The 25,169-nt window shown below is 40.3% G+C and overlaps 1 protein-coding gene and 1 long non-coding RNA gene across 3 annotated transcripts in view; one reads left to right on the top strand and one right to left on the bottom strand.

Annotated features, from left to right (window-relative positions):
• Positions 1–4,355, top strand: part of OSTN (osteocrin) — a 31,221-nt gene extending 26,866 nt beyond the window's left edge. For both annotated transcript variants that reach the window (XM_020964772.2, XM_020964771.2), the window contains exons 4-5: positions 231–327; positions 4,151–4,355. In XM_020964772.2, the coding sequence (XP_020820431.1) occupies positions 231–315 (85 nt within the window). In that variant the 3' untranslated portion in view covers positions 316–327; positions 4,151–4,355. The remainder of the gene's footprint in view (positions 1–230; positions 328–4,150) is intronic.
• Positions 1–25,169, bottom strand: part of LOC110193147 (uncharacterized) — a 61,024-nt gene that overhangs the window by 19,903 nt on the left and 15,952 nt on the right. The gene's annotated exons all lie outside the window — the stretch shown is intronic.

Raw genomic sequence — 25,169 nt, 5'->3', positions numbered from 1 at the left:
AATAGGATCAAATGCACAGGTGCAAATCCTACTCTGGGGCTACCTGTGTAATCTCAAGCAAGTCACTTAACCCTTCTGGTCTTCAGTGTCTGCGGTTCCTCAAGGAAAGAGTCACACTAGATGACCTCTGAGGGGCCTTCTGGCAAGCAATCTAGGAGCCTTGGATTTCACTGGGTAGCTCTGTGCATTTCCCTTCTACACTCACCCTTCCTGATTCCTGTGTCTTCCAGAAAAACGGTGGAGCTTCCAAAGAGGCGATTTGGAGTCCCCATTGATCGTATTGGGAGCAACCGTCTTGCAAACACCAGGGGCTAGTAGAATCCATGGGTGAGTACATTTTGCTTAAAGGATGATGCAAATGATCCCCTTAGAAGCAATTCAGAACAGACTCACTGTGTTAACTAGGCACCTTTGCTCTCCTGTTGGACACTAATTTTTCTGACACACAATATTTTTTTTAATTTCAGACTCATTCTAGTAGAAAAATAAATGGTACCAGTTCTAAATAATAATGTTGAGCTTTAATTTTTTAAATCAAAAAATTGATGTAAAACCAACCAGTAAATACTTTCGTGCACTGGTACTGGTAAACACATATTAAAAAATATTAAATGACCCTATCACTTGATCCATAATAATTACCAAATCACAGAAAAAGAGAATTTCAAAGCTGGAAAGGCCCCCAGGAGCATGTGGCCCAGCTCATGCCTCTGAAAACTCTTTGTGACAGAGAGCAAACAAGACTTCATCCCAACAACTCTAGTCAAACTTCAGTGACTGGGAAGCCAGAACTTGGAAGCCATCACCGTTAGAGGTAGGAGAGACAGCCCATTGCTCCAGGGGCAGCCAGCTCTCCTTGGTCAGAAGCTCTTCTAACTTTTTGCCTCAATCAGCCTCTCTGCAGCTTTAGCTCATTGCACCTCTTTCTTTTCCCTGGGGCCAAATAGCACACATCCCACCTTTTTTTTTTAACCCCATTTGATTCTTTGTAGCCAACTAGCCTTCTCTTTTTGAGGATAGACACATAGCAGGCACCAGTATCTCTGTGGGCAAGGAGGGCACCATCCTATCATAGACCACATTATAGAATTAAGATTCCTTGAGTGCATGCACTGTTTGGTCTGGTTTGGTGTTGGGTCCATACCATTTAGCACAGTGCTATGTATGGGACAGTTACTTGATGAAGGTATTTTGAAATATCAAAAGATCAGAAACATTTCTGATAGAAATAATATGAAAGTCTTATGCAGGTGAGTGCAAGAGGGAGGATTCCCACCCCACTCTTCTCCAGGCAGCATTTTCTTTGGACATTCTCCATCTTGCTTCCCTCAAAGGAAGGGAGCTACAGCCCCCAGACCTCTTTGGGTTCTGGAGCATTATGGCTGCATGTGTTACTGATTTTCCCCCTGCCAACATTCCTCAAGGAAACAGGTAACACAAATCTAGATACAACATCAGCATCGCTTTACTCCCAGGTGATAAGGTCTCAGCATCCCTAACAGTGCATCCCTCCCTTTACATGGTCTCAGACCTTGATCAAGTCCTAAGAGGCATGTGCTTGGCAGCAAAATGTTCTCTGCCTGTCCTCTTTTGTATCCTCCTGTCCACCACAATCATCACCGACCAAAGCCCGAAGAGGTCAGAACTTCAGCCAAAACCTACCACCACAACACACCCCATATACACGCACACACACACACACACACACTCACATACACACACTCACACATACACACACTCACACATGCACACACACACTCACATACACACACACGCACACACATGCACACGCACACGCACACTCACATACACACACACGCACACACACTCACACACACGCACACACGCACACACACACACATACACACACATACACATGCACACACACACACATTTATACCATTATATATTCACACACATAACATTCATATATACTAAGTCATATTCATATGGACTCAAAAATATATTCCTACAGCTAAAAATGCACACACATCCAAATTCATACATTCAGAGACACACACATACAAGTTCCCTTATTATCTGTAGACCTTGATTTCACTGTAGTCATTGAATGCCTCACTGGCCACACCCAAGATATGATTCCCTACCACTTAACCAACATCATTATCAAATCACATGATGAGATATACAAACTACATTTACACTGTGGTGATGATCTGAGGATAATTTTACTGTTTTTTTAATGATTAAAAAAATTATTGAATTAGGAGCAAACCAACCGATACAAAAATCCAAGTCACTTCCCAGAGCTCACTGCTCACCCTCTATTTCTTTGATGAGGTTTGAATTTGGAACAGTGTGAAGGGCAGTGGCCCAAAGGAATTAGTGCTTTCAATGATTATTTCTGCATCCTGACATTAAAATGCTATACTCACACACATTGACATTTCAGGATCCAGCCATGATTAGAGGCAGAGTACTGATTGATCCTGGAGTGAGAGGCCTTGGTTCAAATCTGCTTATGAAGCTTATTTCCAGTGTGACACTGGAGAAGTGAGTCAATGTCCAGGGCCTCCATTTTCTCATGTAGAAAATGAAGAGTTGGACCAAATGGTTTCTGAGGCCTCTTTCAGCATAAAATCTACATTCCTGTGATTTTGCAGGCCACCAAAGCCATTTTCCATCAGATTTCTGACCCAGTTTCACAAACCCGAGAAGTTCTAATTGTTGATAAAGTTTTGAATATTGACTAAATTCAAGTGGCTTTTCCAGACCAACATAAACATGGAAATCTGGCCATTGCCACTTCTAATCCAAATGATCATAACATTACCAAGCCAATATAACCTCACAGTTATGTAATTTAAAATAAAAAGAAATGTTTCAAAATGAATGTTTTCTTCTTACTCCCACAGAGTTTTATAGATCACACTTTTTTCTCCTTTTTTATCGCCAATAATTAATTTATATAAGGTACTTCTAGCTCAGCATCTTCTAAGTTAACAGAATATGGTCTGCCTATCCTTGCTCATATGGTTTCCAAGACTCATAGGTCAACAATTCCTGGGTTAACTCCCCTCCCCCCCCCATTTATTTTACCTTGTGTTTCTTTTCTTTTTGTTTGTTTCAATTATAAATTATGTGAAATACACAGCGCTCATGGCTTTACTTTGTGTTTCTTAAGTATATTTAATTTACAATGCACTTTCCATGGACTGCCCTATTTGATCCAGACAGTAGTCCTGTGAGGTATGTAGTATAAACTTTATTATCCCTATTTTAAATGTGAGAAAATTGAGGCCCAGAGAAGAGGTGACTTATCCATATTCACATAGGTACCAGACCTCTTCACTGTGAGTCCAACATTATTTCCACTGCCTTCTTTATTCTAATCTGGCAGGGCTGGATGAACACCCTTCCTTCTTTCACATTTCTAAGGCAGACAAATATAGTAACTGACTCTACAAACAACTTGTCTCCCTTCTGTGGAGTTTGATGTGAATGCCTCTGGGTTTCACTTCACACCTGACAACTTGAAGTGAAACTTCACTCTGACCACTGGAGTTGCGCTTGGTTTGAGGTTAGGGCTATGCAAAATTGTCTAATTTTTTATGATTTCCATTGACAACTAGAATCTCATCCTTTGAGCATGGCTTGAGGAGGAAGGTAACATAAAGCACTCCCTGTGAGCTCCTAACATCACAGGGCTAAGGTTGGGGTTCTTGAGTTAGATAGGTTTTGAGCCCTATTCCATCTATCTACACATTAGGATATTTTCTGCAATCTCTAGGCCTAGCAAATTGCCTGGGCCACTGACCAGGTAAGTGATTTGCCCAGAATCACACAGCCGGTATGTGTCAGAAGTAGGACTTGAACGCAGACCTTCCTGGATGGTCTCTATCTACTACACCATGCTTCCTCTCTGGGGATGAGATTGAGAAATTGGGCTGAAATGTGGCTCCAAGGGCATCATAGAGCTATCCTTTGTTACTGCCTCGGGAAACAAAACAAAGCCTGGAGACATGGCAGGCCTCAGGTGAAGCTTCATGGCTGGGAGACTTGACAAGACTCTGAGATCTCCCATCTTCTCTTCCTGATAGAGCTTCTGGGCTTCAGATTTTCACTGGGACTTGTTTCTTTTATTTTGTGTTTTAGTCATTTTTACAACTTACTTTTTTTCTGTCTGCAGATGTTGCTTCCCAGGATGACATGTGACAGACACCCCAACAGAGAAGACTTTTGTCTCGTCCTAATGAATAACCCCCCAGCAACCTCAAGCCCTCCCCATTCCCTGCATCAGATCAGAACCCTGTCACTTGCCCTGAACATGTCTCATTTCAGTGCATGGCACTTTTCATTTTAAACATTAAAGACAAATTTTCCAAGCTCTGCAACCTGTCTCCAAAGCCTCTTGTTTTAGGAGAATTTGTATTTCTAGGTGTCAGCCAGAAGTCTTAGAGAAGGTGTAGGCTTCCAGGACTTTTAGGAGGTATCACTTTGGCTCAAGGGATCTTCTCAGGGCAGATGTGCCCTAGTAAATTAAGATGCAAAGTTTTCATTTTTTGTTTGTATAGTTAAAGAAACAAGAGAATGATATCTATGTCTCTTTAGAGTAATCTTCACTTTTTTTTTCTTTGCTTTGCTGTGAATAATTACCTGTTCATCTACTTGGGAGTTTGAGATTGCCTGGATCATTACTACATGTTGGTGCCAACCCTGTCAGCATCCAGCTTCCTCAACCATCCCCAACTTAGTCTTGGATCCAGAAGACTGTGACTGTTAGAAAACAAGCATCAGAAAGGTCTGGTTTCCGCTCCCCACTAGGAGTAGAGTGATGCCCTCAGGACTTCAAAGGGCTAAGGCAACTTGTTTCTGAGTGAATGGGCTCCAAACAACTAGCTGCTGCTTGACCACGCTCTTGCCCCTTTTGATGGCGCTCCTCAGATGCATTAATATAATTTTAATGCCAGTTCTACCATTTCTAGGTCTAAAAGAAAAGTCTGCCAAGTCTTGTATGTGGTTTTATGCTGAATTGGGAAAAAAAACGGGCAGTTTGGTCCACTTTAATTGAGTCTCCTTTTGGCCAGGAGAAGCAGTGGCCAGGAGAAGAGTCCATAAAGCTCATAATAAAAGAGAAATAATCTGGAGCCCAGAGATGAAAGGAAGCACAAAGCACATACAATGCAATGACCATCAGAAAGACTGAGACAGGAAAACACCCAATAAATGTTACTTGGAACTTCAGGTGGGTCTAGTCACTTACATAACAACACCAGAATCATCAATAACAGCAACAGCCAGAATTTCTACAGCATTCTAAGGTTTGCAAAGCACTATATAATTACTACCTCATTTGATTCTTACAACAACCCTGGGAGGTAAGTGTTATTATTATCCCCATTTTAGAGATAAGGAAACTGAGACAAAGAGAAGTAAAGGGCCTCACCCAGGATCACACAGCTAGGAAGTGTCTAAAGCCAGATTTGAACTCAGGTCTTCCTGACCCCAGGCCCAGGGCCCTGTGCATGATCCTTTAGACCAGGGATTGTTTTCCATGTGCCCTTTATCAGTGTCTAGCACTTTCCTTGGGCACATAACAGGGGCTTAATAAGCACTTGCTATATTGGATTGAATTTGATTAGATTAGATTGGACTGAGCCATATTGGATTGGATTGGATTGGATTTATTGGGTCCTATTGACCTGAATTGGACTATATTAGATTGAGCTGAATTGTTATTGGACTATATCAGACTGAATTGGATGGAAATAATAATTAACATCTATACAGTGTTTTAAAGTTTGCAAAGCACTTTACCCAAACCATCTCACTTCATCACATTAGATTACGTTGGACTAGGTTAGGACAGACTGCATTAAATTGGATCTGACTAGGCTAGGTTCTAGAGACACCAAGTTAGAATAATGACAAAACACTTGGTGAGTTTAGGAAAGGAACAAGAGAGGGAAAAGAAAAGATCCACTTGGAGACTGTAGTGTTCTTAGTACTTCAGGACAATTGGCAAAGCCATATCTTTCATGGTCAATGGCTTATAAAAGAAAATTAAGGAGTCAAATTTAAACACACACACACACACACACACATCATTAATAAAGTGCTGTGCTTACAATAGTCCTATGAGGTAGAGGCTCAGTGTTACTGTCCCCATTTTCCTTGCAAGAAAACTGAGGCAAAATGAGCATTGAAGTCCAAAATCTTGACCATCTAATGACAAGTCCAGGGCTCCCCCACCATCCCATAATTCCTCTTCACAAAGGACTCTGTGGTGATGGCAGCTCCAAAGTACATCTGCACACCAAAAATTATGTTTCTCCATCAGTTCCATCGGAAAGCTATCAATGATAGGATGGGGCGGGGAGGTGAAAATCCTGCATTACTCTAAGTTTGTGTTTATATTGGCAAAGATAACACAGTCTATCTACACACTTTATTGCAGAATGTAAGCTTCTTGAAGTCAAGAGATTTTTTTAAAGAAGAATTCCAATTAGAAACTTTATACCAAGTAGAGTAATGCTATTCCCTCTCCTCCTGAGGTGTCATTACCTGGCTTTGGTGTTTGGTGTTTGGAGCATTTACTGGCTTCCCATAGCTTAGAGGAATTATCTAAGACAAGACCTGACCATCCCTAGACTTCATAATTCACATCACCTGGAGTGTTCCTCTTCTTTCCGGTCTGGGCATTTGTCATCTCAGTAGCTGGGCCCACAATTACCTTCTGTCAGGAGAAATGGAAATAAATCTCCTTCACCATAAAAACTTCTCCAAGTGAAGACTTTGTGGGATGTAAAACAAATTGATTATACCATTGGTAGTTTTCTTAAATCTCCAGATATGTATTCATTGTTTACTATGGAACACTAGGCTTTGTGGAATGTACAAACAAAAAGGCAAGAGACACTGCATCTGCCCTAGGAGTTCAGAGAGTTTTCACATGAAATAGAATATGTTGCATAAGATCAGACATAAGCAACTGCCCAAATACGATACACAGAATGTTACAGGAGCTCAGAGAAGAGAGGCCATAAAGTTCTCTCATTTCCAGTGCTTGTGACTTAAAAACAAACATGCAAACAACAGGGAAAAAACAGGGAAGTTTCTGGTTTTCTACAGATGGCAGTCACGTGTATCTCTGATATTGATGATTGAGGAAGGAAGAGATGGGCAAATGAGGTAACTTCCTCCCTCTTTGTCCTGGACCTCATTGACACCTGAATAGATTTTTGCAGTAACTTCTTAACAGGCTTTTCTTCTTCTGAACCAACCCGTCCTTCATGCCTCTGTGTGTGTGTGTGTGTGTGTGTGTGTGTGTGTGTGTGTGTGTGTGTGTTACATCCCAGTTATTTTACCATGAAACTCTCTTTTTCTTTCTTTCGGAGGCCCTGGGGTGGCCCATGCTCATGGAATTCATAGACTTGTTATTTCTGGGAAACTTACAATTCTTCAGAAAGGATCGTGGGTACCTACAGCACGTAACAACTGGTACGCTGTCCACCTCATTACAATTATGGTCCATATCTCCCGCAAACTCCAAAATCTTTGCTTGATTCATCCATGCCCAATAACTATCATCCCATATCTCTTCTCCCTTTTGTGGTTAAACTCCTTCTGAATGCCTACTCCAATAGATGTCTCCATTTCCTCTCCTCCCACTCTCTTCTTAACTCCCTAAAGTTGGGCTTCTGACCTCATCATCCATCTGCAACTCGTCTCCCCAGAACTACCAGTGGTCCCTGCCTCGCCAAACCAAATGGCTTTTTCTCATTTCCCATCCTTCTTGACCTTACTGCAGCCTTCGGCATGCTCCATCACTGTCTTCTCAATGCTCTAGGCTCATGACAATTCTCTCCTGTTTCTCCTTCTCCATATTTGACTGCTCCTTCTCCATCTCTCTTGCTGGATCTTCATCCACATCATGCTTGCTAACAATAGGGCTTCCCCAAGCCTCTATCCTGGGCCCTCATCTCTTCTTCTTGTGTCACATTTTTTTCCCCTCTGTGATCTCATCAACCCCCATGATTCAATTATTGTCTGTATTCTGATGATTTTCCAAAATACTTATATAGCCCTAACCTCTCTTCTAACTTACAGATTTCCATCTTCAACTGACTATTGGACATATCAAACTGAATGTCCCATAGGCATCTTGAACTCAGTATATCCAAAATTGAGCTCACTATTTTGACCTCTAGACTTTCCCACCTACTAAACATCCTTTTTGCTGTTATTGCTCATTGCTGGCTATCACCATTGTCCCAGAGACCCAGACTTACAAACGTGGTGTTATTCTTGACTCCACACTGGCATCCCCCACGTCCAATCCAGTCCTATTGACTTGTTACACCTTACTTATCCCTACCCTGCAATGCAGTGAGGCCTCCCTCCTCTCTGTTCCTCACACAGTACACTCCATCTTCTGACTCCAGCCATCTTTCTTGACCCTCCTTCATGCCTAGATTCTCTCCACCTCATCTCCATCTCCTAATATCCTTGGCTTCCTCTTAATCCCAACTAAAGTTCCACCTGGTACATGAAAACTCTCCCAGTCTCCCTTAATATTAACACCTTCCCTCCAAGACTATCCTCACTTCATGTTATCATCATCTTGTTTTTAAATAGTAGTTGGCATGCTGTCTCCTCACCTACATTCGAGCTCCTTGAGGCCAGGGGCTGTTTTTTTTTTACCTTTCTTAGTAGCCCAAGCACATAGTAGGTACTTATGCTCACCAAGTCAAAATTGTTACTGACAAAATTTGACAGAGGGAAGTCTATAATTTGTGTACATAAAACTTTCAGACATAATGATGTCTGATGATTATTGTCCATCCATACACAATGATATCTATTAGCTTTGGCCAAGTAAGTTTTGCCCAAAAAGCACCACATCAGTCCTCGGTACCAGTGATCTCCAAATTTTATTTAACTCACAACTCTTAAAAAACATCAAGCCCACAGCCTATTTTGGGCATATTTACTTACAAACTAAAATACTTATACTACTCAGCAAATATTACACACACTGTAAAATATAGAGCAAATATGCATTTTTAAAAAGATGAGGTAAAATTGAAATAATGGTCAATCTGATCTTCCAATTGAACTGAAGCCTTGGAATGTCTAAAATGTGTTTTTTCAGGTGGATTGATGGAAATGAGAAGCAAAGAGGAAAACCATCTGGGAGCTGCATGAAATTATTGTAGCAGATTGGCTTCAATCTCTGACAGTGGGGCTGATAAACTTCCTTTTTTGAACTATAGCTATAGCTGTGGGAGAGGCATGAATTAGTAACTGACCATCAAAGCACTGGCTCATGGGATCAGCTGGTTATGGGTGCAGAGGCAGAGTCATTACCTCAGGACCATGTCTTCTGAGACTAGGTCCCCTCTGAGTATTCAAGGGCAGAGCTGACAATGCCTATTACTGCATATAGTCAACAGAATCCAAAAAATGCCCCATTGGCTGCTTGGATGGAGCTAGGGCATAGAATGATGACTTTCAACTAGGAGATATTTAAGTGTGGAAATATGACTCCACCTTCATAAATCCACACACATTCACACACAGATGTATACACATTCACACCTACACATGCGCACACAAGTCAGAGAAAGATACTTCAATTTTTGAACCCCTATGAGTCAACATTGACTTAAAAGCATAACTCCCAGGATGCCATCGATGTGCTCACTCTTCCTAAGTAAGTAAAAGACATCTAAATACAGCGAATAAGTGATAAGAAGAGCCATCACAACTGCAGTACACTCTGCAATAGGGAAGACCTTGTGCAATGAGGCACACTGTTTTGCGTTGGGAATGGAAAGGGAGATCAAATTCTTTCACCAATATTCCCCATATTTCAATAGCTACCAGTTTCTAAGTGGATGATTTGTGTTAAACAAGCAACAACTATACAATAGAGCAAAACATGGCCCATGCACAAAATGTCTAAATCTAAAGTCATATTTATCAGAAAGATACTTCATGCTGAAGGTATGCAAACGTTGGACAGTTGACTCCCTTGAGTGCTTTCCTCTGACCCAGCTGGGTCCCTGACTTATACCCTGCTTTCTCCTCTAGTTTGGGTAAAATGTCCAAATGGTCTTTCACTTGTCATTAACCACTTACATCTAAGAAGAAGAGCTCTCTCCTTCTTTACAGAAGTTGTGAACCCATAGATAGGGCAACGTATGGAAATTTCTCCCTCCTGGCCAAGATATGAATGTTTTCTCCAACACCCAGGTCTAAGCCCACAAAAGCTATGAGTTACTAGAAAGTGAAAACTAAAATTGACTTTGGAAAACCCAAGCCACATGTAGCATAGATCCGACAATCATGGGAAGCTGATTTATTTTTGTAATGTCATAGGTCACATCAGGAGGGGAGAGGTTTTTGTTTTATAAAGATGGATCAGAAGCTCCCACCTTGGGGCTGTCGTTTTCTTCACAGAAATGCTCTTAGCTGCGGAGCTTGTACTGGTTCACACCTCTGACAATTCTAAAAAGACCTTTGTGAATATAGCTCTGTGTGTATGCTTTCTTATCCTAATATGAATGATTTCCTAACTGAATTGATACAGATGTAAAACCACTGAGTGGCAGCAGTGAAAGGTATTTGGTGCTTTCAGTTCCCTCCTCTCTTTGGTAATGGGGACTTGGATTCAGCTGAGACTCATCAAGCTCTTTCTTACTGTTCTCCACCTTGGCCTTCTTCCATTCCCAATGGGGAAGCTGCAGATTTAATTACCCGTAGACTGTGACAGGAGCTGCCTCATTTTTTATCCCAGGTTCAATATAATATCCTTCACATTCATGTGGTATATTTTTGTTATCACTATCATCATCATCACCATCACCATCATCTCCATCATCACCATCATCATCATCATTATCATCATTGCCATCTTCATCTTCATCATCATCATCACCATCATCGCCATCTTTATCATCATCATCATCACCATCACCATCATCATCACCATAATTAACATCAATATAGTGCTTACACAGTGCCAGGCACTGGTGCTGAGTGCTTTAAAATCATTATCTCACTTGATCCTCACAATAACCCTAGGAGAAAGGTGCTACTAGTATCTCCATTTTACAGATGAAGAAGCAGAGGTAAACAAGGTTAAACAACTTCCCCAGGGCCACACAGCTGGTTAGTGTCTGAGGCTAAATTTGAAATCAGGTCTTCTTGACTCCAGGTAAGGCACTCTATCCATTGTGTCACCTAGCTGCCTGTCTCAGAGAGTTTAGAGCAGACAAAAAGTAATTAGTACAAGAACAATAGCTCAGAGTCCCAAGTCTGAAATAATCCCATTGAGACAGCAGTTTGATTCTCTGATCTAATTTAAATTTTTTTATCTCTCCAGCTCTATTTATCTATATTTGATCTCACCTATCTATATTTGAAGCGAATTTAGGACACAGGAAATGTTTAGTTGAAAGACATGAGCAGAGTAGAAAGATCAAAGAAAGAAGAGAGGCAGCTGGTTGGCAAAGTGCACAAATGGATGGACCTGAAATCTTAAAGACTCATCTTCCTGAGTTCAAATCTGGCCCCAGATACTTTTTAGCTGTGTGACTCTGGACAAGTCACAGCCCTCTTTGCTTCAGTTCCTCATCTGTAAAATGAAAGGCAAACCACTCCAGTATCTTTGTCAACAAGACCCAGTGGGGTCACAGAGAGTGGAACATGACTAAAAGGACTGAACAACACTAACAACAACAGGACAGTGTCTGTTGCTAGGTGGCCTTGGAGAGACAAGGCTGAGAAGAGAACATCTTTTCATGGAATTTGCCTCAGACATTGGAGAATTAGCAGCTTCAGTCAGAGTCTTCTCTTCTGAGATTGTTGCACTGTAGCTCAACTTCTAGCCTTTTCCATTTCTCCTTTTTTTTCCTTTGAAATTCTTGCTCCTGAATCTCAGATTTGTGCCAGCTCAGTCAGTCACATCGGACAGAAAAGGGGAATCTCTCCCTGGATACTGCCACTTTGCACAACCCTTATAGTCACCATTCTGTGCTCTTCTGTTCTCTTGCAGGCTGTGTGTGTCTCTTTTAAAACTCGTGCACTTGACTCTTGGTACCTCCTGCTTTCAAGACCATGCCAGTCCAAGTCAATCCCAGGGCTGTGAGGATATGCACATCCTTCTGAGTTAGAAATCTCAAGCCACTTGTCAGTTCTCAATCCGCTATGTCAGGGTGCCTTGGGTCTGAGGTTTTGCAGTCCCTTGCAAAATTGTCTGAGATAGAACTAAAATCAGGAATTACATAAAAAATTGTATTAAAAATACATTAGCTCTTAACAGAACTGAGATGATTGGCCCAGCATCCCAGGTAATATCATTCAAATATCCACAGAGAATGGAGATGAACAACACAATTCAAAAATACAATACAGAGAACCACTAAGCAGGGGTTTCAATGCCTATCAACCTAAATGACTCATTGAATTTATTACATTCACTATCTCAATAGCACTTGCAAATCTATAAAACAAAATATGTGACACAGTTAACAAAGTGACAGTGAGTCAGTAGGTTTTATAATATGATCACAACAGCCAGATTAGGTACACATATGATGAGGTAGAAAGGAGTGCTCGAGGCAGATGAAGAAGGCAGGATGCAGGCAGTGACCAGCCAGAAAAGTGATCACAGAAGATGATGCATTGAAACCCCCACCATGGACTTATCTGTGTGCTTTCACAAAGCACCCTCAGTTCCAGAACAACTCTTCCCTCCCCTTCCCTATTCTCTCTGGCTCTCTGTATGATAAAAGTACCTCCAGACTACCAGACATTTCAGAGCCATACTTCCTCCTCCCATTTTCTTGTCCCCTTCCCCCTATTCCATAAAATTGTATTTAAACCAGATCTTTAATATGGACAATCGCCTTTGCCTTCTGCAGGAACAGGGCCACTCTGCTCCCTTGGGGAGTGGGGCCTGCAGCCTATGCTCTGCCTCTCATGTGGAGGACAGCCCACTGGGGCTCTGCCTCACAAGGAGCAGGCCTGCTTGGGTGTATCACCCCAATAAATGCCTTTCTTTTACTTGGAGACTGTCCAAGTGACTTATTTAAAGACAATAGGACCTGCACATGCATTTCCCATCATTTCAGGTGGTACCCCAACATTCTTGGGGTGTACCCTGAAGTCATCATTTATCTAACCACAAACCCAAACACTGTTAACCCCTCTTAGGCAGGTAATACAGCAAACAGGCACATAGAGAGTAGAGAGCACAAGAGTTCATGGGTATAGTAGTAAGCAGAGAATCTGTATATCTTATTATTTTAAGTAAGGGATCCTTCTAATCAAAAGAGGTTTACAAGTATTTTCTCTTGGCTAGGATAGTTTTGCGGATTTAAGGATTATGTCATTTCCTCCTCCTTTTGCAGCCTAAAGTATCTTTAATGGAAGGCAAGATTTATCTGCTGTTCTTTGGAAGGGGTGTGTGAGTGTGTGTGTGTGTGTGTGTGTGTGTGTGTGTGTGTGTGTGTGTGTCTGTGTCTGTGTCTGTGTGTGTGTCTGTGTGTCTATGAGAAAGACAGAGATAGACAGAGACAGAGAAACAGGCACAGAGACAAAAGAGAGTGAGGGGAAAAAAGAGAGAGAGCTGGGAGAGACAGAGAGAGAAGCAATATTTGTACTTACATTATTTAACTGGAGTGAAGGGACAAAATTATTTGCTACTGGCTAAGAGATAGAAAGGTAGATCAATGGAACACAGTGACTATACAATTTATAGCAGCAAATAAACACAACAACCTTGTCTTCGACAAGTGTAAAGATTCAAGATTTTGTAATAAGAATTCATTGTTTGGCAAAAAAAAAATTGTTGGGAAAACTGGAAAGCAATATGGCAGAAACTGGCCGTGGACCAGTATCTTATAACATTTACCAAGATAAGGTCAAAACGGAGACATGACCTAGATATAAAGAGAGATCTTACAAGAAAATGAGAAGAGCATAGAACACATAACTTATCAGACTTATGGATAGAAGATAACCAGCTCTTAAGCACAGTGACATACAAGTGTGTCGACAAGCAGGACTAATATTAATTTACAGAAAGTTATTTAGGACAAGGCAGGTATACATTGTGGCATAAAAACAAATAAATCTGGCTTGTTCTTGAGATTTTTCTGGATATGGTGCCAGGCATCTCTTTGTGTGGGGACTGAGGCCTACCTTTCTATTTTTTTTTTTTTTACTTAAAATGAATTTCTTATAGTGAGGAAAATGGTCATGAATTTAACAGGTGAAAGAGAAAAGTTTTGGAATATTAGTTCCCTTAATCATATAGTTTCCTTATTTGGTTAATTGGAGCAAACAGGACATGGGAGTAAATGCCAGCCACATCAACTATTCCCTGTCTCCTTAGGAAAAACAAGGGTAATTGGTGTCTGGAGGGTGGCTTCCTCTGTGGAACACTGCTTGTGAAGCGTTTGCCAGGTGAACAGCAATAGCACATGCTTTCCAAGGTGCTTACTGGATTGTATTTTTAAGATAAATGTCCACTCTTCTGGTTGCCAGCTAAATCAGCAGAATGGAAGTCTACAATTAGGTGTCTCTGGAATGCAAAAGCAAGTCATTTTTAAAGGAGGCAGAAGGCTCAAAATCTTGGAGCTAGAAGAAAATGGAGAAGCAAGGGGGGATGGAGGGATGTCTTATTTACTTTGATCATTTCAAGGTACCCACAAATCTTGTCTTAAGGCCCTGAACATTGATTTATTCCAGTCCTCAAATTCCCTGTCCAGGGTTTTAAACTCGGCCATATTGAACATTTTTTAAAGTAAGTTTTTATTTATGTCTTCTGTTTCTTACATCATCATAGATATCCCAAGTATCCCACCCCTCCCCCTCCCAAAGAGCCCTCCCATATGACAAGTGGTATTTTTAAAGAGGAAAAAAATGAATACAACTGTTTTTTTTAATACATTGAAAAAGTTCACAAATACGTGCAACGTGTAACACCTGTGGACCTCCCATCTCCACCAAGGGGTGAATTGTGTTTATAGAACAATTTACATAGGGCTTATTTAATTATCCAATAGCCAATATTGTAGCCCTCATGGCTAATAAGATGGAAAGTACCAAGGACAGAAGTTCATATACACATGTATATGTGTAGGGACAATGTGTCACCAGGTCATAATATATGATCAGGGAATATATGTGGAGGAGCATATATAAGGACATGTGTGATTAGGGCACACACACACTGATTAACTTACACCTACAATGCTTCAGAGTGTCACCAGTGCCCTCTGGTGATTCCAGTGCACTACTCTCTGTAGCTCTCTGTTGGGTAAGATGTTACTACTAGACAATGAATCATTACTGGGTGTTTTATCTCGCTTCTCTGCCAGGCACTGTGTAGTCTCTGATGGATATCTTCTTTGCTGTCTGACTATCTGCTGCACTGAGGTGTGTCACAGTCAGCTGGGTTCCAATCTCTTAGGGAAACTCATGCTTTCTGTTCTCATAGGCTCATGTACACTCATTAGTAGGCCTCTCCTTTGCAAGTGAACATTCAAACATTTTGTAGTCCATATAATGTAAGTCCATGACCGTAGCATCCAACCAGAGAGATGTCTTCAGTGTAGGAGTAACTCTATGCTATTAACTGATTCTCTGATTCTATTCCTCAAAATCCCTGGCCTCAGCAAACTCTCTGATGTAGGGTTGGAAATTTTATATTAACTTCTATCAAATCTTTAATTGATAGCTTTCGTTTTTCTGGTCATTTCAGTGACAACGACAAACCTATCAAAAACCGGGTGGGATAAGGCAACATGGCTCCCCTCAGTCCCTAGGAATCTGAAGGCAGGAAGCAAAGAGCTCTTGAGGCCAGAAGGGATCTCTTCTTTACCATGGCCATAGCTTTGAGACTTGGATTGAGAGCCAATAATGTCAGTCTCTGCCAGCAAATTATGAATCTTTGCTTAGCATTCATTCCTGTCAGCACAAAACATCAAAGAAAGTCAGGTTTCTTGGTAGCTTATTTCTACTTCTGAGTGCAGCCTGAACCAAATTGCAATGAAATTGGGAAATAGTTAACAAAGTAAATAATGAAAATATAGTAATACAAAGAGAACACAATAAAATATAGATAATATTACATTTTAAAACTAAGTCAATATATCCCTTGTGGGGATCATGATGTATGTACTTTAGTGATTCATTTATATTTCTTTTGGGTATCACTGCTCTACATTATTAATTCCAAAAACCTGTGGATTACAATGGTTTTCCTGGCTGCTGGATCCCACACTGATGGCACACAATGAGCTTGGGGTCTTTTTTTGTTTTGTTTTTGAGCCCAATAGCTGGTTTGCCACCTCTCCTATTTTGTACTTGTAAAATTGACTTTCTGACATCCTAAATACATGACTTTACATTTATTATAACTAAACATAATCTTTAATTCAGCTTCAATGTTCTAGTTGGCCAATATCATTTTGAACCTTGACTGTATAATCTGGAAGATCAGCAATCCCTCCTCACCTTAGAACATCTTTTGTGTTCCTCTTGTTTCTCCTGAAACTTTTATGGGCAAGTATTGCATTTATTGTCATTAAGTACTTACTACAAGTTGGTTGAATTGAATTTATTGTTTTCTGACACTTATCATTTCCTCTCTCTTACTACCTCATTATCAATGCAAAGTTTTCCTTAATTGCTTGTGGAAAAAGAAAACATTCCCTAATAGAACAACTTTTATTTACATTTCCTAAGAGTTCTTTTCTATTTTCTGCACATATTTTTTTCAAGTAAATGGAGAATTACTCTACTGAAAATAGAATTAAACGAACAGTCTTCATAAACAAAATTGTACCCTATAGACACTGTATAGATTAAGCCTTACTTGGTAATTGCAAAATGAATTGTATAGCAAAATGGCTGAGGAAGACGCTCTTCATGGTACTTCCTGCCTTCCTTGGGTGACTTCTATAGCTTGTTCATTTTTCAGATTGAAACCTTCTTGTTTGCTTCCCTGATATCTGGCAGGCAGTGCTTGCTAGCACCATTTTTAACAATGCTCCTTCCTTCACTCCTTTACCTGCTCTCTACCTAACCATGCATGCCAAATTCAAATTCTTTCTTTTAAAAGAGATATTAATTTGGTTTGGAGAATTCCAAAAATAATTGGAGGATGACCTGCAGAATGTCTTTACTAGACATTGGGAAAGGTTGTCTTGTGTTATTTCAATGAATTTCATTGCAAACAGGTTTGTCTACCCAACTGGGGTCAATGTACTCATCTTGGGGATTCTCATATAACCTAAAATTCATCATAAGGAGAATGCTTGGAGGTGCACTGTTGCTTGTATTCCCTCTACATGGGAAAAACAAAACAAAACAAAACAAAAAAGAAAAGAAAACAAACAAATCAAACAAAATAAACAAAGAAAACAAACCAAAGAAACAACAACTAGAGGTCAGTTATGAACAATCCCATCTCACTTGTTTGCTTTTTAGAAAACAAGAGGAATCTGGGTTCTCCCCGCTCCCAGTCACCCCCTCTTCCCAATGGGCTCAGTATTTGACAGCCAAGGATCTGCTTGACTTTCCTGTAAATATTTGGCACCATGCCCTCAGCCAAAAACACAGTGGGCCATACCTCGGCACCAAAGGGCAGCTCTTGCAGATCTCTGGCAAACTTTAGAGAACTTGCTATTGTCAATGTCAATTATCCATCTGAGACACAAGGCAGATTTCAACCTGTGCCCTCCTGAAGTCGAGACCAGATAAAGGAGCCTTTATGTCACTTTTTGGTGGTGAGGGGGAGGACATGTGACTGAATACTTTAAGGTTTATTTCGGCAAGCTGATAAAATGTTTGACAGTATAACCCAGCCTAGCAAAGTAATTACAAGGGAGTTAAAATGGACACACAGAATTTCAAGGAAAAAAAAATTTATACACACACACACATATGTATATGTATATGTATATGTATATGTATATGTATATGTATGTGTATATGTATGTGTATGTGTATGTGTATGTGTATGTGTATGTGTATGTATGTGTATATGTATATGTATATGTATATGTATATGTATATGTATATGTATATGTATATGTACGTGTACGTGTACGTGTACATGTATCATCCCAACCTTTCGTCCCTCATATCACTTCAGCAGCACCATGGTTTCCAAAGAAGCATTTTTTCTGCCACTTTTAAGGATGGCTTCTAGGTCTCAATTTCTTAGTGAGCATTCCCAAGTGACTTGGATGAGAAGAACAAAGATTATTGTGGTGATGCTACAGTTGAATTAGCACAGAAATCATTACATACTTGATACAGTTGGTAAAAGTGGGTTCTTTGTGGATGACTGGATTTATTTTCTAATTATCAGAGGAAACACTGCAAAAAACAGACTTTCCAAAAGGCTGCTGGAAAGGAAGAAGTGATGAAGACAGAAACTTAGTAGAAGGTATTGAGGGGAAGCTGCTTTTAAATTCTATTCCACTTGGCAATCACTGCTGAAGCACCTATCATATGCCAGCAACTGTTCTAGTCACAGTGGATAAAGAGCCAAATGAGCTAATCTTTGTCCTCAGGGAGCTTATAACCCAGAAACAGATAGAGAAACATGAAGTGTATAAGAGTGATCCAAATGGGGTTTTGTTTTTTATGTTCTGGAGGGATGAGGGGATATGATGGTGAAGGCCCAAATAAAGAACAGTCTTTTCTGCAATGCTGACAAAGCTCACTTGACCTGTTACATAACTGGCATTTTCTAGATCTCAACAGGCTGATGTACATTTACATGCAAAAGCTTGCCTGGAGCACACACCCAGGATGTAGTCATAGAACTCTGGAATTACAGAGCAGGAAGGGACTTTAAAATCACCAACTCACTTCACAGAGGAAGAAACTAACACAAAAAGAAAAAATAAAAGAAACTAACACAGAGAGAATCTAAGTCCTACAATGAGCAAGGGTGTACAAAACTTGAGATTGCATGTGTATAAAAAAGAAGAAAAATGCACCCCAGAAAAATTCTGGGGGCACTGCCCCCCATCAGTATGGAAAGGACTGATTGTCAGGCAAATGTTTGCCTTTGTATTCACACATACACCTCCCAGGAGTGATGAATTTCCACTTCCCACATTGTGTGGGGCATTTCAATACTATAAAAATAGTATTTTCAGAATGAGCAGAATTTTAATCATCAAATGCCTTGGAGAACCCTCATTGGTTATATCCGATCTCTTAGCTGGGTTTCAGGAGAACTGGACACCCTTGCACCAGTTTCTCTAATCACACGGACTTAAATTCTTCTCCTCAGCTGCCAGATCACAGGAGGCAGAGACAGAATGCAACACTGGTGTATGGGTGTGAACATTCTGAAGAATGATATGTGGTGTAAATGCAATGAAAAATTTACCTATACTAAGTCTAAATGTTACTTTTCTTCTTTAACTGTATCTCCTACTTCAAAATTGTGTCTCCCCGTCTCTACTCTTTCATTGTATCACTCTGTCTGAATCTCTTACACACACACGTGTGCACACAAACGTGCACACACATAAACATACACACCACATACATGTGCATACACACATACACATACTGCAAACACACATACATACACACCACACACATGTGCACACATACACACACATACATACACACCACACATACATATACATACATATACATGCACACAACACAACACACATACACACATATACACATACTGCACAAACATACATACATATGTATACACCACATACACACACACACACACACGCACGTTCTGTGCTATAACCATCTCCCTGAGATATTGGTCAGTTGAGCATTTCATGAGTACCTGTGGTGAGCAGTTCCCCACATAGGGCACATAGGTCTGGTTACAATGGCCCTACAGCTATAGAATCACCAGGTAACAGAATGTTAGAATGAAATTGACATCAGCCACCATTTGGTCCAACCAACAGTAGTCAGTCAGTCAGTCAATAAGCACTTATTAGGAGCCTACTATGTGCCAGGTACTATACTAAAAGCTGAGGATCTAAAAAAGACAAAGGAGAGTGTCTGCCCTCAACGAGCTCATAATCTAATAGGGGAGATGTCAAGCAAACAAATGCATACAAACAAGTTATATGTATGGTAGGAAATAATGAAGAGATGGGAAAGTATTAGAATGAAAAGAGGTCTGAAAAGTTTTCCTGTAGAAAGTGGGATTTTAGACAAGACTTAAAGGAAGCCAGGAGGGGAAGCAGTGGAAGAGGTGAGGGAGAGCATTCCAGGCATGGGAAGCAACCTGAGAAAGTGCCTGGGGCTGACAGATGGAGCGCCTTCTTCATGGAATAGCCAGGAGGCCAGTACCAGTGCTAAAGAGTTCATGGCAGGGAGCAAAATACAGGAAGCCTGAAAAGGGAGGAGGAGGCAAGGTTGTGAAGGGCTCTGAACACCCAACAGAGGATTTTGTCTTTGACATTGGAGGTAATTGGGAGCCACTAGAGTTTATTGAGCAGGGGAGTGACCTGCTCAGCTGTACCTGAGAAAGATCCCAGTGCCTCAATGAGAATCTTGACAGCCCCCTTCAGTGACAAATGTGTCATGTCTCGGGGTTTAGTGGCAGGAAGATCTGGTCTTGAATCAAAGCTCTAAGACTTGCTAGTTCTGCAGCCCTGGGAAAGTGAATTTTAACCTCTTGTGGCCTTGCTTTCCTCAACAGTAAATGTAGGAGTTAGACTTCATGGCCTCTACCTTCCTTTCCAATTCTAGATCTCGGAGTCAGTGTTTGACCATCCTCTTCTTGAAGACTTCCAGGAAGAGGAACACAATGCCTCTTGAGATGGTTCATTACTCTTTGGACAGCTTAAAATTTTGGGATGTTTTCTCTGATTTTAAGCCCAAATTCACCTCCTTTCAACTTCCAACCATCATTCTGGATTTTGCCCTTATTCCAGCATTGGTTAGCATTTGATCAGAAGTGGCCAGTAAGTGTTCCCTCCTGCATGACATCTATGACCCCATGAACCTCTATGAATTAAGCCACTGAGCTTAAGAGACAGGATATCCCCAGGAAAATGGACACAAGGTCCACAGGGGGCATATGCCACTTAGGGAAGATAGGTGATTTCAGAAGTCAGAAGAGTAAATGTCCTTTGTGATGAAAAAAAAAATAAAACTAAGAGTCAATAGTATCTCAAAGAAGAGACATGAAAATATACCTTCTTTCTTTTGTTGTTTATGGTGGCAGAAGGAGATTGGGGAGATTATAAGCATTGGACTTGGACATATACTTACTCAAGTGAAATGTTGGTTTATTTTGTAGGACAACTTTTTAGAAGTCTGTTAAAAGAGAAAGGTCTACGAGGGAAGGAGGATGAATATATCTGGCAATAAAAAATGATATAAAAACATGAGATCTAACAATCTAACATGTATCGTCATACTTGGAGAATATTTCCCAAACTCTATTCAAAGAAGATAGAAATGATAGAAGATCAATGAAATTCTCCAGAGTCAAGAAAGGTAGTCAAAACATTTTACCTAGTGCTTTGTGAGGATGAGGATACTATAAAAAGTGTTTTTATATAATTAGGAATCTCTGACTTCAAGCAGCTTTGAGCTCCACCTCTCAACTGGTTCCTGTTGCTCCTGGACCTATTGATACTCCAACACTGAGACATGAAAATTATGAGCTCCTTGAAGATAGAAAGAATGGATTGCTTATCTTGGTATGATATACTGATTCTAGCATGGGTTATTTATAGGACACCTGATCAGTAAATGTGGTTGGTATTGAGAAGTAAAATAAGAAAATAATATTGTTCCACTCATATGTATCCCCAAGGAGGAGGAGAAAGAGAAAGAGAGAGAGAGAGAGAGAAGAGAGAGAGAGAGAGAGAGAGAAGAGAGAGAAAGAGAGAGAGAGAGAAAAAGAAGGAAAAAAGAAAGGAAGAGAGAGAAAAGAGAAGAGAAAGAGAGAAAAGAAGGAAGAGAAAGAAAGAAAGAAAGAAAAAAGAAAAGAAAGAAAGAAAGAAAGAAAGAAAGAAAGAAAAGAAAGAAAGAAAGAAAGAGAAAGAGAGGGAAAGAAGAAGGAAGGAAGGAAGGAAGGAAGGAAGGAAGGAAGGAAGGAAGGAAGGAAGGAAGGAAGGAAGGAAGGAGGATGGAAGGAAAGAACAAGGAAAGAAGGAGGGAAGATATAGGTCAATATACACCAAAATAGTCATAGCAAAAAACTGGAAACAAAAAATTGGGTGCATATCAATGGGTGAATGGCTGAATAAATTGTTATGTATATTCATAAAAAAAAACAGTGAATAAAGTCAGAGAAATATGGGAAGATTTGTATGAACCTGGTGCACAGTGAAGAAAATAGAATCAAGAGAATTAAGATAAATAATGAATGCAAAAAAGGGAGTTGAACGACTCTAATGGTGAGCTTAAATCTGAATTATCACGACCAATTGTTGTTCCTGGGAACAAAAGATGAAGCACACTACTGTCTTCTTAACAGAGAGCTGAAGACTATGGGTACAAAATGGTGATAGACATGGGTTTTTATCAGTTTTGCTGGCCTGTTTTTCTTTCTTTTCCTTCAGGATTCAGAGGAAGGAGTCACATATTAGGAAACTGTGTAAAAACAAAATAAATTAAAAATGTAATTTTTTTTTAAAAAGAGAATAACCTGGCTATTATTACTATTATTATTATTATTTTGAATCCCTGGACACAAGAATTGCCTTAAAAAATAAATACAACTACACATTCCCACTGAGAAGAGAGCCATGTTCACAATTTTTTAAGAAAGAACTCATTCTGATGGGTTTCTCACCTTTCCAAATGACAATTTGTCAATGGCCAACACATGCAAGAGGCCCAATTCCATTTTTTTTAATGATGCTGAATAACTCAAAAGTTAAATTAATTCAGTGGCCACTTGGAGTTCTCATTTTCCAATGTACAAATGTGATGTTTCAAAATTTTATAATAACTTTTAAGAACTAGATTTGTCCCAAAGGGCTATAAAACTCTGCATATCCTTTGATCCAGCAATGCCACTAGCAGGTCTGTTTTCCAAAGAGATCAAAGAAAAGGGGAAATGGACTATGTGTACAAAAGTATGTATAGCTCTTTTTGTGGTGGCAAAGAATTAGAAATTGAAGGGATCCCATCAATCGGGAAATGTCTAAAAAAGCTGTGGTGTATGATAATATTATTCTAGAAGAAATAATGAGCAGGATGTTTTAAAAAACCTGGAAAGACTTACATGAACTGATACCAAGTGAAGTGAGCACAACAAGGAGAACATTCTATATAATAACAGCAGTATGGTACAATGATCACCTGTGAATGACTTAGCTGTTCTCAGCAATACTATGATCCTAGACAATTCTGAGGGAACTATCATGAAAAATGCCATCCACCTTCAGAGAAAGAACTGATGGAGTCTGAAAGCACATGGAAGCATACCTTTTTTTTTACTTTATTATTCTTGAGGGTTTTTTGGGGGGTATTGTTTTTGTTTTGTTTTGTCTGCATTTTTTTTTTGCAGTAGGGCTAATATGGAGATTTTTGTATGATTGCATATTGATAATCTCTATAAAATTGCTTGCCTTTTTAAGAAGGGAGGAAGTGAAGGCAGAAGGGCAAGAATAAGGAACTCATTTTTTAAATGAATCTTAACATTTTAATTTATATGTATTTGAGAAAAATAAAAATAAATAAATAAATGAGAGGGGAAAGAGATTAAAAAAAAACAACAACAACTAGATTTGTTTCGGATGTGCCTGCCCAAACTTGAGCCAGCCATAATCCAATGCACTAATGTCTATAAACCTCCATACACTTTAAGGCCTTAAACATGCAAACTATTCATTCAATGCAAGAGAAAGTCTTAGAGTAGACAGAGATCATGAGCTCAAAAAAACTTCCCACCTCTGGGCCCTCGGCAAATCACCTTCCCTGTCTGTGCCTTACTTTCTTCATATGTAAATCAGTGGGAAAAATTATCAGGCCTCTAAATTCCAGGCTGAGAAGGCCAAGGTTGCAGACATGGGTTGGAGGGAGCAGGGTACATGACCACGGGTTTGCTTGTGAGGAATGGAGAGGGGCAGGCAGTCCAAAGCGCAGCACAGGTCAGCAGTCGTTGCCTCCAGAAGCTGCTCCTTTAGCTTTTTCAGCAGTTAAAAAAGATTTTTCTCATTTTTAAATGAATTAATCACCCTCTAGTTTCCTTTTCCCCATCAGTACCACACTATCCCCCAGAAAATAAAAAAGTTAAACACCCCACACTTTGCATTTGGCAGAGGAAGGCTCATGACTCAACAGGAAACCCGGCCTAAACAGGTCGGTGGTGGAGGAAGGCAGTCGTGGGTGTTAATTGATAGGGTCCCTGTAAAGAAAACTCAGGGCACTGGATCTCATCCCACGGCACATATAATGAGAAGCCCTTTCCAAGGTGCTCCAGTGAAATGGCCTTTCCATGCCTGGACTTCCTTAATTGGTGCTCAGACACAGGAAGTGTTGAGGTATTTGGAAGCCCTGGGCTTTCCACGAAGCCTCTCATTTGGGTGCATTTTGAATAAGCTCTTTCATGGCCCCAATACCATCTTTTGAAGGCCTATATGCTATGAGAGCTGAGGGAGGTGACCCCAGAGGCCCTATGTATTCATTTAAATTCAACCAACAAGCATTTATGAAGCACTTACTGTCTGCTAAGCACTATGCTAAGAACTGGAATAAACAGGAAGAAATAAACCTTCTTGCCCTCAGGGAGCTTATATACCTCTGGGGTAAAACAATACATAGAGAAGTTAATAGACAAAGAAAACACCAAATAATATTGGAGAAAAAGGCCTTAAAATGGGCAGAATCAGGAAAGTCCCAGGAGAGATGGCCCATGAGCTGAGGCTTGTTGAAAGAAGCTGAGGATTCAAAAAGATGGAAGGGAGAGGGGAGAGTGTTCCAGGCACGGGAACAGCCTATGCACATGAATAGAAATGGGAGCCTGGATGTTGGAGATGCAGAAAACAAGAGGCCAGTTTGGCTAGATTGTCATGTGAGCAATGGGGAGTCGTGGATGAATGGCAGTGGGCAAACAGAGACCTTTACACACCAAATGGAGGAGCTTGGGTTTCCTCCTCACAGCAACATGGAGGGAATCTCTGGAGCTTATGAACAAGGAAGCAACATGGTCACACATGAGGAAT

Source organism: Phascolarctos cinereus, unplaced genomic scaffold (genome assembly GCF_003287225.1).
Source record: "Phascolarctos cinereus isolate Bilbo 61053 unplaced genomic scaffold, phaCin_HiC Scaffold_7;HRSCAF=346, whole genome shotgun sequence".
Lineage (NCBI taxonomy): Eukaryota > Metazoa > Chordata > Mammalia > Diprotodontia > Phascolarctidae > Phascolarctos > Phascolarctos cinereus.
The sequence above is the reverse complement of the archived record's forward strand: the minus strand, read 5'-3'. Positions and strand labels throughout refer to the sequence as shown.